General features: G+C 53.9%; 5 protein-coding genes across 5 annotated transcripts; all 5 read left to right on the top strand.

Moving 5' to 3' along the window:
* Positions 1-208: 208 nt before the first annotated feature.
* MAA_08860 (transcription associated factor 19 kDa) lies at positions 209-772 on the top strand (the record flags this gene model as incomplete). Its single annotated transcript, XM_007826858.1, has 2 exons — positions 209-242; positions 294-772. 2 exons carry the CDS (start codon positions 209-211, stop codon positions 770-772), a joined length of 513 nt encoding a protein of 170 aa, XP_007825049.1.
* Positions 773-2,143: 1,371 nt separating this feature from the next.
* On the top strand, positions 2,144-3,550 carry MAA_08861 (Drug/metabolite transporter; the record flags this gene model as incomplete). The annotated part of the gene is made up of 1 exon (XM_007826859.1): positions 2,144-3,550. One exon carries the CDS (start codon positions 2,144-2,146, stop codon positions 3,548-3,550), a length of 1,407 nt encoding a protein of 468 aa, XP_007825050.1.
* Positions 3,551-4,104: 554 nt separating this feature from the next.
* On the top strand, positions 4,105-5,998 carry MAA_08862 (TBP-interacting protein; the record flags this gene model as incomplete). Its single annotated transcript, XM_007826860.1, has 4 exons — positions 4,105-4,248; positions 4,347-5,114; positions 5,277-5,608; positions 5,866-5,998. The coding sequence occupies 4 exons, from the start codon at positions 4,105-4,107 to the stop codon at positions 5,996-5,998; spliced, it is 1,377 nt and encodes a 458-aa protein (XP_007825051.1).
* A 1,810-nt stretch (positions 5,999-7,808) lies between these two features.
* MAA_10627 (Skp1 family protein) lies at positions 7,809-10,060 on the top strand (the record flags this gene model as incomplete). Its single annotated transcript, XM_011412345.1, has 2 exons — positions 7,809-8,112; positions 8,307-10,060. 2 exons carry the CDS (start codon positions 7,809-7,811, stop codon positions 10,058-10,060), a joined length of 2,058 nt encoding a protein of 685 aa, XP_011410647.1.
* Positions 10,061-10,885: 825 nt separating this feature from the next.
* Positions 10,886-14,942, top strand: MAA_08863 (p150/dynactin-like protein; the record flags this gene model as incomplete). The annotated part of the gene is made up of 2 exons (XM_007826861.2): positions 10,886-11,278; positions 11,334-14,942. The coding sequence occupies 2 exons, from the start codon at positions 10,886-10,888 to the stop codon at positions 14,940-14,942; spliced, it is 4,002 nt and encodes a 1,333-aa protein (XP_007825052.2).
* Between the last annotated feature and the right edge of the window lie 198 nt (positions 14,943-15,140).

The raw sequence follows: 15,140 nt of genomic DNA, 5'->3' as shown, positions 1-15,140 counted from the left end.
GATCAAGAGCTTCACTACCTCTTTTCTTCTCGCCGAGTGCATCTGACTTCCGTCTACGGACCGTGGTGCGGCGGACGGCAGAATTAATCTACGCTGTACTCCGTACTTGCCTGCCGACAATAAGCCTTACTCGGTCGCCGTCCATATCCATCCCGTCACCACATTCACTCAGCGCTCATCCCCGCGAAGCGGCACAACCACCGTCAAAATGGAACCACGAGCACGAGCCGGCAAAAATGTCGGTAAGATGAATTTTTCCCACAACGAGCGTGCGTAATCTCCCTGGTCGATAGTTCTCACGCCCTCTCCCGGGTCTGCTCCCCCGGCAACTAACCCACGCGCAGTCGCCCAGCTCCTCTACGCCCATGGCGACGTCAAAAACCCTCTCCCCGAAACAGTTCGCGTTCTGGATGAAATCCTCACAGACTTCATGCAGTCCATCGCCTTTGAAGCCACCCGCGCGGCGCACTACTCGGGCCGTCAAAAGATCAAATACGAGGACTTTGAGTTTGCGTTCCGCAAGAACCCTGCGTTTTTGGGCAAGGTGCAAGAGGTGTTTGAGAAGCAAAAGGAGATCAAGAAGGCGCGTGAGATTCTGAGGGACGGTGAAGATGAGATAATGAAGGATGCGGCCGAGGAGGAGAGGAGGAGAGAGAAGGAGGATGTTACCGGCGCAGGAGGAGCAGGGAAGGGGAACAGAGCAGAGGAGGAGCTGGGCGAGGCCGACGATGATGCCGAGGCCGAGATGGATGCTTTGGGGAAGAAGAAGTGATTGTCCTGTTGGACAGAAGGTTGGGGTTTTGGCATAAAATTTGGCGTCAAGGGTTAGCGGCATCGACGGCGTTGCTGGATTATATTGCATCGAGGTACTTGTTTGGGACGAGCGATGGGATGGCGGACCGGAGTTTATGCAGTCATGGCATTTCGTGGACTGAATGTGGACACGAGAGTCTTTATTTTAATGATACCAAGTTTCCATCTGTTACACTTCTCGGGCCAAAACTACTACTAGGAGGCGCAAAGGGTGTTTTGATGACTGTCACTAACCACGTCAGCTAAGACAAGATGGCTCGTTGGAATTTTTATTCGACATATCAGATTTTCAATAGCTCATCATAGGACATGCCTTGCGACAGTCGCACTGTCACCAAAGCCAAGGGCCGCGCGCGTGGGTATATAGGATCAGATTGGTTCTACGTAATTCGTACAAGTTGATGGTCACGATGACTACTTCCTAAATGGGCCAGTGTGGCCGCAATCACTAGCTTTTTGGGGCTACTCCCACTCGGGGGCACATTAGACTTTAGACTTTGAATCGATACGTCCTTTTTGCTGCGAAGCATCTTTTGTCCATGTGTGAAGGAATCATGTCTCAACACCACGCATAAATGCTTCAACTCACAAAACACCCAAGCGGCGACGCACAACTCTACATGACACCATCTTGGGCAGATTAGCAATGGGCCGCCAGAGATCCCTGTTCAACGACCTGGAGCCCCGCCTCCGATCCCGACCAAGGCAACCAACCTTGTTAATGCGATATCGGGCTCCAAATACTCCATCCCCAACCAACCGCCACTTACAACCAGACCAAACATGCAACTAACAACAGACGGGCGTTCACTAAGAAATCCCATCCTTCTCCGGCCTTCCTTATTAGCCAACACGGGCGCGGATTATTCCCGAGCCCTCGCCCCCGACTGGTTGTGGCGGCGTTACCAGGCCCTGATACCCAGTCGTTTCCTTCGACGGATCTCTGTACGGCTGCTTTAACTCCACATTTTGGGTTGACGGGCGCCCGATCTTTGGAATTGCGTTACTGTGACTCGCTGTATCCTGGACAAGATTTTGGGTAAAGGCGATGACGGAACCAAGTTACTTTGCACCAGACCATTGCCGCCCATTCGAGTGCTGACCTGCATGGGACAACTCCATGTAGTTACAAACTGCCACTTTTTCTCCTCTTCTTCTCCACGGCCACAACTGTTGGGGATTCAAATGGCTTCAGAGAGGGCTAGTTTTGGGAAGCGTTTTCGTCTTTTATTTGGTCAACCCACTATTGAAAACAGAAAAATCCTGGCTGCCGGTAGCCAACTCCCCCATTCATCGACAATTTGTCAACCCCGCCTCACGTAAATGGATCATGGACCAGGGACTATCATTGACCGCTCCGCGTGAAGCAACGGATGACCGGACCGGCCGGCTCACAGCAAAGAAAAACACCGGGCACGCAACATCACAGCGCGGATTTCGACATGTCCAATCACCTCATGGACGAGGTGACAAATCTCAGGTCGCCGAGGCAGAAACCCTCCGGAGCCTCTCTATAAGTCCGGCCCCCGGCGGCCGACTGTCACCGATTCCACATGGACCATATCACCCGCCGGGCGGTATACACGTTACTGCGGGCATGAAATCATCACCGCTGAAGAGATTCTGGACAGCAAACAAGCCAGCTATACTCGTTGCCCTGTCGCAGCTATTCGGCGCCACGATGAATCTAAGCGCCAGGTTCCTGGAGCTAGAGGGCGAGGGCATGCACCCCGTGCAGATGCTCCTCGTTCGCCAGGCCGTCACATCCATCTGCTGCCTGGCGTACATGTGGTGGGTGAGCATACCGGACTACCCATTTGGCAAGAAGGGGATCCGGTGGCTCCTCCTGGTGCGCGGATGCACAGGCTTCTTTGGTATCTTTGGCATGTGGTGGTCCATGATGTACCTCCCGCTGGCCGACGCAACCGTCATCACGTTCCTGGCCCCCGGCGTCGCAGGATTCGTGTGCTACTTCCTCCTCAAGGAACCCTTCACGCGGCTCGAGCAGCTCGCCACGCTCGTGGCCCTCATGGGTGTCGTCCTCATCGCCCAGCCCGCGGCTTTGTTTGCGACGACGGCCGACGCAGCCAGCTCCAGCTCCGGGCGAGCCCGTCGTGCCTCCTCCATCCCCGGCGCTGATCACGAAACCACGCCCCGAGAACGACTGCTGGCTGTCGGAGTGGCCCTGATCGGCGTCCTTGGTGCCGCTGGCGCCTTCACGACTCTCCGGGCCATTGGGAAGCGGGCGCACCCCCTGATTTCTGTAAACGCCTTTGCTGTGATTTGCACCATTATATGCGTCACGGCGCTGGGGCTTGGCCCCGTCCTGGACATCGGGCAGCCTTCTCTGCGGTGGATTGCGCCGACGAGCCTGAAGCAGTGGCTGCTTCTGCTGTCACTGGGCGGGCTCGGCTTCGTCATGCAGTATCTTTTGACGGCGGGCCTGGCCGCCGACAAGTCGAACCGGGCGAATGCCATGATCTACACGCATATGCTGTTTGCTGCAAGCTTTGATCGCTGGATATTTGGCCGGCGCATGGGGTTGATGAGCTTTGCCGGATGCACGCTCATCCTGGGCAGTGCTGTCGGCGTCATCTTTATGAAGAGGGCACCTGCACCGCCAAAGGCCGAGGATGTGGAGAGGCAAAGCAATCTGTCTGGTGAGGCTGAAGGGTCGCCCATGCTCGTTGGTGTTGCTGGGCATACCGAAAGTGTGAATCTCGAGAGAATTAGATAGGCAAGCCGCATACGTCCTGCCCGCACGTTAGAATACACGAATTGCAGTGTAGATGAAACATACCGAGTTCTATTCTACTCCGTTTCCCGTCCGCCACTACCACATATAACCATGAGAAAACATAAACGTGATTACTTGATTTCAGCACAATGTTAAACCTGATGGGAATATACCTCAAACTACGTTGGAGTAGCACATGCGTCGCCAAATGATGTACTATTTGTGCACGCCTTACAGCATACAGGGTAAGTGTGACTTTACGCACGCAGGGACCACGTCACGTGATGGTAAAACTAGCAGTCACGTCGCGACGCCTCTAGCAAACGGGGAGCTGTAAGGCTGGGCGCGGAAAAAAAGATTCGAAATCGGAAAAGCAATACCAAAACACCAACGAATCGACAACGTTCCCCATCGATTTCGCGCCCCCTGGAGCATGAACAAAGCTTTTTAGAAGCTCCCCCAAAGCGAACGCGGGTAAAACGGCATTTTCGTTTTTTCAATCGACGACGAAGGACTGTTGTTCCCTGGGCATCGGTAATCGCCAAACCGCCAAAATGGTCCAGATCAGCGAAGTCAAGGGCAACAAGCGGGACAACCGCACAGCAGCTCATACACATATCAGGGGACTTGGGCTGAAGTCTGATGGGTTTGCGGAGAAGAATGCGGCCGGATTTGTAGGCCAAGTTCCAGCCCGAGAGGTACTGATGACACACTCCTTTTTTTACACGCTCTTGTTTGAAGGGCCGGTGATGGGGCTTGCTAACGTGTCTTCTTCTTCTTCTTCTTCTGTCAACAGTCGTGCGGCGTCGTGGTCGATCTGATTCGGTCTCACAAGATGGCGGGCAGAGGGGTGCTTCTCGCGGGAGGACCTGGCACGGGAAAGACGGCGCTCGCGCTCGCCGTCAGCCAGGAGTTGGGAACCAAGATCCCGTTCTGCCCCATTGTCGGCAGCGAAATCTACTCGACCGAAGTCAAGAAGACGGAGGTGCTCATGGAGAACTTCCGGAGGGCAATCGGCCTCAAGGTCAGGGAGACCAAGGAGGTCTACGAGGGCGAGGTCACGGAGCTCACGCCGGAGGAGGCCGAGAACCCGCTGGGCGGCTACGGCAAGACCATTAGCACGCTGCTCATCGGGCTCAAGAGCGCCAAGGGGCAGAAGAAGCTCCGCCTCGACCCCAGCATCTACGAGGCGATCCAGAAGGAGAGGGTGACGGTCGGCGACGTCATCTACATCGAGGCCAACACGGGCGCCTGCAAGCGGGTGGGCAGGTCGGACGCCTATGCGACCGAGTTTGACCTCGAGGCCGAGGAGTACGTGCCCATCCCCAAGGGCGAGGTGCACAAGAAGAAGGAAATCGTGCAGGACGTGACCCTACACGACCTGGACGTGGCCAACGCCAGACCGCAAGGCGGTCAGGACATCATGAGCATGATGGGCCAGCTCATGAAGCCCAAAATGACTGAGATTACGGAGAAACTACGCGCCGAAATCAACAAAGTGGTCAGCAAGTACATCGACCAAGGCGTGGCTGAACTCGTTCCGGGCGTGCTCTTCATTGACGAAGTAAGTCGGCACAATTCCATTCTCGTCCCTGGCTCCTCCATTCTCTCCTAGTTCCCATGTTTCACTTTTTCTGGAACAACCTCAAGGGCGACCATGGGGGAGAATAATGAACCCCCTCCCCACCCCCCTCCATTGACAAATACTAACCCGCATCGTCCGTAGGCGCACATGCTTGACGTAGAATGCTTCACCTACCTCAACCGGGCTCTGGAATCGCCGATTGCGCCGATTGTGGTCCTGGCGTCAAATCGCGGAATGTGCACAATAAGAGGCACTGACGACATTGTCGCTGCCCACGGCATTCCAACCGACTTTCTCGCGCGGCTGCTCATTATTCCCACCGCCCCTTATCAAGCCGACGAGATCAAGCAGATTGTGCGGATACGAGCCTCCACCGAGGGCGTCGCCATCACGGATGCGGCTATAGACAAGATCTCGGACCATGGCGTGCGCATTAGCCTTCGGTATTGCTTGCAGTTACTGACCCCGGCAAGGTATGCAGCTTGGCCCTTTTTTTTCTTTTTTGCTTGTACTCCTTTGTTTTTCTTTTTTTCTTCTTGTTTCGTGAAGAACCCCTGCTTAGGCAGCCGCTTTCTTCCTTCCCTCTTGTTTCTCTCTTCCCCCCTCCGGCCGAGATGCTCTAGTGCCGAGTGGTACATGGGGCGAGGACGTGAGTGGTCCGTCGGGATCGTTTCCTCGGCGGGCGTGGACTTGTGTCTGAGACATTGTCGCTGACAAAACAACACAACAGCATTCTTGCAAAAGCCAACGGCCGCTCCCAGATTGACGTCCAAGACGTTGGCGAGTGCGAAGACCTGTTCCTCGACGCTCGCCGTAGCGCTTCGCTATTGAGCAGCGAAGCTGGACGTGACTACATCTCGTAGTGTAAATTTTTGTTGAGGTTCAAATTTTTTTTTTCTCTTCCTTCAGTCAGTTGGAGTTGCATCCAATAGCCGCTGCTCGTTGCCGTGTTGTCTAGATTTTTAGAGGGGAAAGTCAAAACGAACTGGATTTTACTTTTTGTGTTAACTACTGGAGATGGAGAGATGGCGCCGGGATAGGGCTTGATTTTGGCTTTTTGTTTTCTGTCACCTTTCACATCACGCTTGTTATCTTTGCCCCATTGTTACTGCTGGTTTTTATAGGTAGCAAGGAATGACTACTAAGAAAGAAGTGTACGTATTGGAGAACACGAGAAGGGCGGAGGGGATGATGAAAAAAAAATCAAGGAATAAACGTCTCGTTACAGGTGTGCAGGCAACAAGTGACCCAGGCACAAGCCATGCAAGACAGGATCAAAATGCTACGAGACTTGCTGGCCCCCATCTTGTTGAATATGGATTCATTGGCTCCCAGCTTCTTCCTGAGTAATGGCATTGCAGACCATTCTTCTGCGAGGCATCGTCTACGACGTTGCCTGCGAGGCCGAGACATCCAGGGGACTGTGTAAGATGGACCACCACCAGCTTGGGTGCCTGCTTGGTGGCCCCCCAAAGCACCAGACACACCTCATACACACATCCGCATCATCATCACACCATCTCCACGCAGCCCCAACCTTCCAACCTTCCACGAGTGACCGGGGGCCACACTTGCAGAGTTGGATCGTCCAGAGTTGGCGCAGATTCAGTATCACGTGCAGGAATATGTTGAGCCGAGTTCGGATGGCCCGTCGTCTTTGTCTCAGGCATTGGGCATTCCAGACGCCATCTAACTTACATTCCTGTGGGGGGTACTGGGCTTGGTCATTGTCGCCCTTGGGTGAGGTTGGGGCGGGTACGGGGTGGAGGAGGTCTTCATGTCCAGAAAGCCACACGGCGGCAACTGTGGATGGCGTAGTGAAAGCCTCTGATTCAACACACACACCTAGAGCCGAGAGAGAGAGAGAGAGGCGAGAGAGAGACCTCTTGGGCAGGCAGGCCGTGCTAGGATGTCAAGCATGCTGGGACTTCGCCGTTACAGCCGATATGACAAGACGAAAGCATGTAGGTGTGTCTTTTCTTGATTATCCTCGGTGCTGGGAGCTTGTTCATAACCGTTGATAGTCCCTGGTACCTTTCCGTTACCGGTTTCTTGGTAGAATCCTAAAACGAAGAGCAAGAACGATGGATGAAGTGCCGACAGTCTAGCACGGGGGTTCCGTAGATGTTTGTAGGGTTCTGCTGGCCGGACAAAGGAATAAGCTCTGCCTGGATCCGATCTGACAGACGATCGAAACCTTCTGGCACAACCGGGGCTGGCTGCCAAATCCACATTGGCGGTCTCCCGAGACATGTACGAGTTCCCACTGGCTCAGACTGCTTCGCTGTCGAGCCAGATAATGGCGGCCAAAGCCAGCCAGCCTTGAGCTTATCCAAAGGCGGGTTGTCGGCGAGCCAGTTCTCATTGTCAACTGTGGTAGGCCTGACGCTCGTCCAGAGTGCAAGAATACCAGCGAATATTCTCTCTGGCAACAGCCTTTCCCACCACTCCGAATTTCGAGTATGCTCCCTCCCCATTCTTTATTATCCCTAGACGTCCTGGCTCTGCGTCTTGGCCGTTTGCTCATATTTTCATCTTTCACCTCCGTGAATTACATCACGACCCCGAAAAAACCTCACAGCTCGGGGTTTGGTGTAAGCTGGGACGCAACTGGGTGAGCATCCTTGCACCCCCCCCTTTTTCTCACCGTCGTTTGCCCCCATTCGCCGCACCATGACCGAAGTACTGTCTTTCGCTACTCGAGATATGGAAACCGTGAGTGCTTCTCTTCATCCTCACATAAGTCTCCAGAGGCCCTTCAGAAATAGCGGAGGCTTTACACTGGCATCAGACGGGAGACAATCTCCTAGCCCCTTTAGGTCGGGCTCGGGGAGAAAAAGGGCGTCGGCCATCAACACTGCGGATGCCAACCACGGCATGTTTGAGCCACTCAATGTTGGTGCTTCTAGTCAAGATGGCCCCCGCGATATAATATGTCTGTGTACCCCGGCACCCAAGATACCCAGACCAAGAAATGGTGAGTGAACTTGCAAGCAGTCACATTTTGCCACAGATTTCTTAGGCTCTCCCTGGCGCTTCGGGAGGCTTGCTGGGGAGTATCCTGAGAAGCAATGTTATCACGGGATAAGTCAACAATAGACACTTGTGTTTGACGACTTCTGCTCCCGCAATGAAAGCTGTGTGATGGCTAACTAACTTGTTCCGTTTCAGCATTCATTTTGTATCGCCAACACCATCAGTCACAAGTCACCGCCGAAAACCCCAAGCTTTCGAATCCAGAAATATCCAAAATTATTGGAGACAAGTGGAAACACGAAAGTGAAGATGTCAAGGACAACTGGAAGAAGCTGGCTGAAGAGGAGAAGCAGCGCCACCAGCATCAGTATCCAAATTACCGATACCAGCCTCGAAGGAGTGCCAAGAATCAAAGCACCTGGACGAGCACATCACCATCGGATGAGCATGGTCGATGCCCGAAATGCCATGGCCGTTCCATTTCAACACCAAGGACACCTTCGACGCCATATTCAACCTCACCAGCTGGAAATTTCACACTGGCGTCCCAGCCTCAGCCAGGGTTAAGGCGGCCAGACACGGCTGCCTTGTCTCGTCGATCGAGCTTTGAGCAATCCCCGACCAGTGGGCTGCCGTTCACCCACCAGCTGCCGCCTGTTCGGGACGTTGAAAAAAGTGAGCCGAGTTCTCCTGAGATCAAACGGCGACGTGCGAATGGTGTAGGCGGGTACCATGTCATCGCTGGAACAGCCGGGGCATACACTACCAGACCACCTGCACCCCCAGATTTGAGCCGCACACTGCCGGAGGGCACTACTGGCCGGGCGAGGCATTACGTCGGGACGACATTGCCAGACCTGGCCAGCCTTCCGAGGTCACAGAGCGGTCCTATGCCACCGCCTCTGCGGCCTCCAGGGTCCTCGCCGTGGTCAATGGACAAGGAGCCTCTGGGTCGTCGACACAGTGGCTTTGACGAATCTCTGCGGTTGCCGCCCCTTCAAACATCAATTCCTCCCTCGCCTTCGAGGTCGCCAGGGGTGGAAAGTAGGCATGCAGACATACCGTCAGCGAGATTAAATGTCTCACCGACGAGGAAGCCACACTCGATCAGCCAAGAGACAATGGCGATGAAGAAACCAAACTTGAGCCAGAAGCTAGGCATTTTGTCCACCATTACACGGGTGTTGCCTCCAGAAGGTCAGCATGGGCCACACCGTGACAAGCGAGGGGTGTTCATCGCCGTTGAAGGCAACGCAAGCAAAGGGCTTCTTGATGAGGTTGGTGTGTCTATAGAGAAAGCCTTGGCGGCAGGCGGAGATGTGGCCCTTAAAGTATGGTCAAATGAAGCTGGTCTGGCGGAAGGGAGATCGACTAAGACCTCTGCTGAAACTGATCAAGGGAATGATGGTGCTGCCGTGGACAGTCTGCTCTCAGAATACTTTGATACCATTTTATCTTGGCGGCAAAAGTCAAAGCAGATTGCCTATCACGTCACAGGCGGACGTGCTGGAGGCACTATTCAAGACCAAGACCAGGAAAAGGATTCAAAGGTGGTGCAAGCTCCGTCGACTGAGGTATGCACTCCGCCAGATGATGGGAGACGTCCAACGGCTGCGCCAAAAATGCCGGTTGCTTTGGTGAAGGGTGGTTTCAGTCTGACCATTTCAGACAAGTATGCTTCTGCCATGACCATGTCGGACAGATACAGCCCTGTAGACCATTGGCAATGGACGGCCAGTCTTTGGCGGGGAACTGCCAATCCTGATCTGGTTGTGCATATACAAGAAAGTCAGGACGATGCTGCTAAGCCAGGCGTTGTCGACATCTCGAGAAATATGGGACTGATCTCTGTAAGAGTATTGACCGGGCAAGGCTTGGATGAAGCAACAGAGCGCAGGATGGCCTTTGAGGTGATGGAATGGATGAGGGAGGCCTTCTCCCGAGACTGAGTCTGTGAGAGCTGGAGACATGATTCAGTTTGATCCGTCGGTGTTGTCGTCGGAAGGAGCGCCACCATATTATGAAGAGAAAAATGGCGGTTGTGTAATGGCGTCAAGAAGCCAAGAGAGCTGAGGATTGAATGCCATCCATGGGCCATCCATGGGCATGTGGACATGAGGAGAAGGAAGATTGCTTGTGCAAGCACCTTGCGGGCACATGGTTGTCTTGCACCAGACAGTTGTAGTAATTGAGGACTCGTTTTGGGGTGCCGTCCAACCGGTCATTGTGCCATCTGTCGAATTGCGAACGTAGATGCGTGTAAGTAAATACACAGCGACACGGCCCAGGCTGCGTCTTGACTTGGTAAACTCGCTGGTCGGTCGAGGCGCTTGAACGCCACTGTGCCAGATGTCATCAACGAATGATTGTGTGGCCCAGAACGGGTTGATGAACGCGCGTGGTTTCAGATGGCGGGCCAAGCCAGGAACAATCATGGAAGCCTCAAATGTGAGGCAGCACTGCAGATGAAAGGCAGGCGGAGCCACTTAAACAGCAACAGCGACTCTGTGGGCTTGCAGCCACTAAAAAACGCCTGGTGTGGCGCGTCTACTCTTACAGACGCGTCCCCCACAGTTGCCATGTGCAGCCAGCCTGTTTTGTTCCACCAGACTCGGTGCCACTTCTGCACACTGCATGTGGCCATCAACCCCTGGCGACATATTGATAGTATCGACAGCTTCAAGTCGTCGCCACCACCATCGCCATTACCACCAGCGTTCCAACTCCGCGGGCTTTGGCACCACAATGCTCCTACGCCTATCTTCTCATTCATAATGCCGGACTTTAAGCCTGGCCAGATAGTCCAGCTGAGCGACGGTCGCAAGGCTACGGTTCGATTTGCCGGCCAGACCAACTTCCAGGTTGGGGAGTGGATTGGCGTTGAACTTGAGGACAAGACTGGAAAGAATGATGGCAGCGTTCAGGGAGTCAGGTACTTTGATTGCCCCGCGGGCTACGGCATGTTTGTCAAGCCTATGATGGCGACAATTATTGCACAGGCCCCAAGTACCAAGCCCGTTGGCCGCAAACCAGCGCGCCCGAGCAGCTTTCATCCGGCATCAGTGAAGGCTGCTCCCAGCGGCGATGTTGCGCTAGCCAAGCGGAGGAGCTTGAACGCTCCCAGTCCCAGTCCAGTTCCCAAGTCTCGTCCTACTAGTCTTGTGAGGGTGCGGATAGGAGCCCCAATTCCGACGTTCGACCTCGCTAACAGCCATGGTGTAGTCTCCCGCAAAGTCTCCAACAAAGCAGCTCAGCGCCGCATCCAGTGCCTCTGCTTCTCGAACAGGCACGCCGTCAAATGCACGAGTTCCATCAGCATCTGCGGTTGGAGCCGCCAGAGCAAGAACATCCGCTAGTGGACAGCGAACTCCGATGGGACCGCCGGCCGTCCCTGCTTCGCGGACAGCACGAGTATCGTCAATATCTTCGACAACAGCCCGCGCCGGCGGAGTTCATGCAAGGTCTGCCAGCGGAGCTCGTCCCCCCCAATCTATGCGCACTGTTTCACGACCAGACTCTGGCCGTCGGCCGTCGACCGATTCACAAGCGGGGCGTGATAGTGGCTCAGCCGATGATGCTGGTCCAGGTTCTCCCATTAAGAGTGATGGGGAGATTCTCTCACCGCAGCCTACGAGTCCAGTGGCAGGGAGGGCAAAAGCTCTGGAAAAAATTGCCGCTGCTACGTCTCCTGGAACGTCGTCTACGCCTCCACTGTCGAAACGAACAACTGCAGCTGTCACAACCCAAAGATCTGCTCCGAATTCCGCTTTGAATCGCGAAAATGAGGATTTGAAAGCGAAGCTCAAAGTGCTTGAACGTAAGCGCCTCGAGGACAGGGACAAACTAAACCAACTGGATAGGGTTCAAGGTGAACGAGACAAGTTTGAAGGCATCATCCAGAAGCTCCAACAAAAATACCAACCCCAGCAACAAGAGAACGCTGAGCTGCGAAAACAGATGAAGGAAGCGGAAGCCAGATTTATATCAATTGAAAAGGAGCAAGCAGATCTCGAGGCCGAGCTTGAACTGTCAGTAGTCAACCGGCAGATCGCCGAGTTGGATCTTGAAGACTCGCAGTCGCAGGTAGAGGCGCTGAAACTGAAAACAGAAGAGCTGGAGCTCAAGGTTGACCTTCTTGAAGCCGAGAACTCTGATTATTGCAAAGGAATGTCACCGGAAGAACGCGCCAGCGCTGGCTGGATGCAGATGGAAAGCACCAATGAGCGGCTGCGCGAGGCCTTGATAAGGTTACGCGATATAACTCAAGACCAAGAGAAGGAACTGCGGGATCAGATCGCTGGGCTCGAGGAAGATATCAAGGAGCTTGGGCCAGTCAAGGAACAGCACGATTTGACTAAGGAGAAACTGGTCCGATCTGAACAGGTCGTTGAACAGCTTAAGGAACAACTTAACGACGCTCTTGGGGCCCAAAGTATGATTGAAGAATTGTCTGAGCAAAACATGGATATGTCTTCAATGATAGAAAAGCTCAAACTCGAGATCACAGAGCTTGAGACTCTCAAGGAGATTGACGATGAATTAGAAGCTAATCATGTGCAGTTGGAGAAGCAGATGCAGGAAGAGTTGGACATTAGAGACACCATCATTTCGGAACAAGTGCAAAGGGCTGGAAGACAACAAGGGGAGCTTGACGATAGGGCGCACACGATATTACGATTCCGAGAACTTGTGGAAAGCTTGCAGGCTGATTTGGATGACATGAGAGCCTCACAGGCGGTGACCGAAGGCGAATCGGAGAAACTGAATGATCGCTCAAGAGCCATGATGGATTTGAACATGAAGCTCCAGATTTCCGTCGCGAAGGCACAAGTCAAGACAATCGATTTGGAGCTTCGCCACCTCGATGCCCAGGAAGCAGAGCAACATCTCGAGATGATCAAGCTATTCCTCCCCGACACGTACCGTGAAGACCAGGATTCGGTTCTTGCACTGCTTCGGTTCCGAAGATTGGCATTCAAGGCAAATCTCGTCAATGGACTTATCAAAGAGCGTATCAATGGGCAACCCCAACCCGGCCACGAAGATGACTTACTTGCTGGATGTGACGCAGTGGACAAGCTCGTGTGGGTGGCGGCAGTGTGTGATCGCTTCATCAACGACATTAGTCACTGCACCACTGAGCAGTTCTCGGCATATCAGAACTCCTTGCTCGAGCTCGAGCCCGTTGAGCGCGCGTTGAACAGCTGGATTGATGGTCTTCGTCGTGATGATCTCAAGGAAAAGAAGTGTGCCGAAGAGCTGCAGCGAACAATTGCCCTCATGTCACATTTGGCAGAGTTGCATATCTCCAATGGCCTTCCCAATTTTGCAGACTATGTATACATGTCGTCTTTAGTTGTGCAAAGCCACCTCGACTCGGCTGCAATAGCCTTCAATGCAACAAGAGCCATGGTTCAGCGCGCCATTCCTTCTGAGGCTGAAGAGGATGAGATGAGCCAGCTCTTTGCGAAAAAGTTTGACATGGTCATTACACAAACAAGAAGCACCAAGGTCATTGCTGGTAAAGCGGTTCGTGCCTTGGAGGATTTGAAGACCCGCTCGCTCTCACTACTCCCGGATACGAAACCGGTTTTTGAGCAATGCGAGCATAACAGCCGAGAGCTGGCAAACATAGCCCGAGCTATTGGCAACCGCGTCCACTTGCTGCTTACCCAAGATGAAGGGCGGGTGGAGCCGTTCACGTACGGCGAGATTCAGAGCGCCGTTCACCAAGCTGTATTGGAGGCTACCTCTGCCTCCGAATCCGAAATGTTCTCTGCGTACTTTTCCAAGCTGCGCATAGTGACTGGTCAGATCAACGATGTGGCTGCTCTGGCAACCGACCTCGACCAGACGGAAGAGTTTGACGTTCACCCAGCGCCGTGGAAACTGCGGTCTCAAGAGCTCAAGGTGCTCAAGACAGTACCTGCCGACGCCGAAGAAGAGCTGCGGCGCCTTAGGGAAGAACACAACGAAGCTCGGAGAACAATTGCTCAGCGAGATGAGCACCTCAGCACTGCTGTTCTCAAGATCGATACACTCGAGTCACGCATGCGCGATGCTCAGACCAATGTTGAACGCATTAGCAGTCTCCAGAAGCAACTCGAGGCGTCCGGTGAACAAGTCACCATTCTCAAAGAGGACATCGAGAAACAAGATCGAGAGCTCAAGGGCCTCGAATCCGAGCGTGACAAATGGAAGAAGATTGCAAGCGACAGCCGAGCCTATGCAGATGGTGCGGATGCGGCTGGCATGAAGGCCGGCCAAGAGCGGGCAGTGGCAACTGCTCGCGAGATGGACGCCCTGAAGAAGAACATTGAAGGCCTACAATCAGCAGTGCGATACTTGCGAGAAGACAACCATCGGGCACGAATGACTGAACAGCAGAATTACGACTGGCTGGCAGAGCCGCTCAAGAAACCTACAAGTACCAGAGAACAACGCAGAGCACTCGTCGTCGCAGAAGGCAAGGATGTCTTGGGCGAACTCGTCAAGATGGCCACAGCGTCCAAGATGTTTGATTTCGGCACACTGCCCGAGGACAAACTCGCGTGGAAGCCTGCCAAGTCAACCCCTCAATATCTCGCCGCTAAGCAGATGGAAGACTTTGCTGCCTGGAATGCCTGGCAACGCTCCGTGCTTCGAAAATCATCGATGCTACGCACGCCCGATGCCGGCAAGGGCCTTCTTCGGAACCCAGCTGCGCAGCTGCGGATACGGCTCCCTGGGCCAGATGGCAAGATAAAGACTGGATCAGCACTCGGCTGTGATGTCCAGGTTGTAGGGTCTCGGGAATGGGAGGCACTACAGAGCAGTAGGATTGCTGTGTAGACGCCCCCCAAAAAACGGCATTCAGCTACAACCCCAGTGTCGAGGTTATCCCGTGAAATTCTTTTTCTCCTTTGTACCTATATACCCCGTGACCCTCTGAGGTCCGATGAACTGGAGATTTCTGTGTTCTGTTCTGTACATGTATTGTTGCGGCCGCATGCGGCACTTTGCCCTGTATGCGTTATGCTTGTACGTATT

Source organism: Metarhizium robertsii (genome assembly GCF_000187425.2).
Source record: "Metarhizium robertsii ARSEF 23 chromosome Unknown MAA_Scf_1, whole genome shotgun sequence".
In the NCBI taxonomy this organism is placed as follows: Eukaryota; Fungi; Ascomycota; class Sordariomycetes; order Hypocreales; family Clavicipitaceae; genus Metarhizium; species Metarhizium robertsii.
This window is presented reverse-complemented; position numbering and strand designations above follow the sequence as displayed.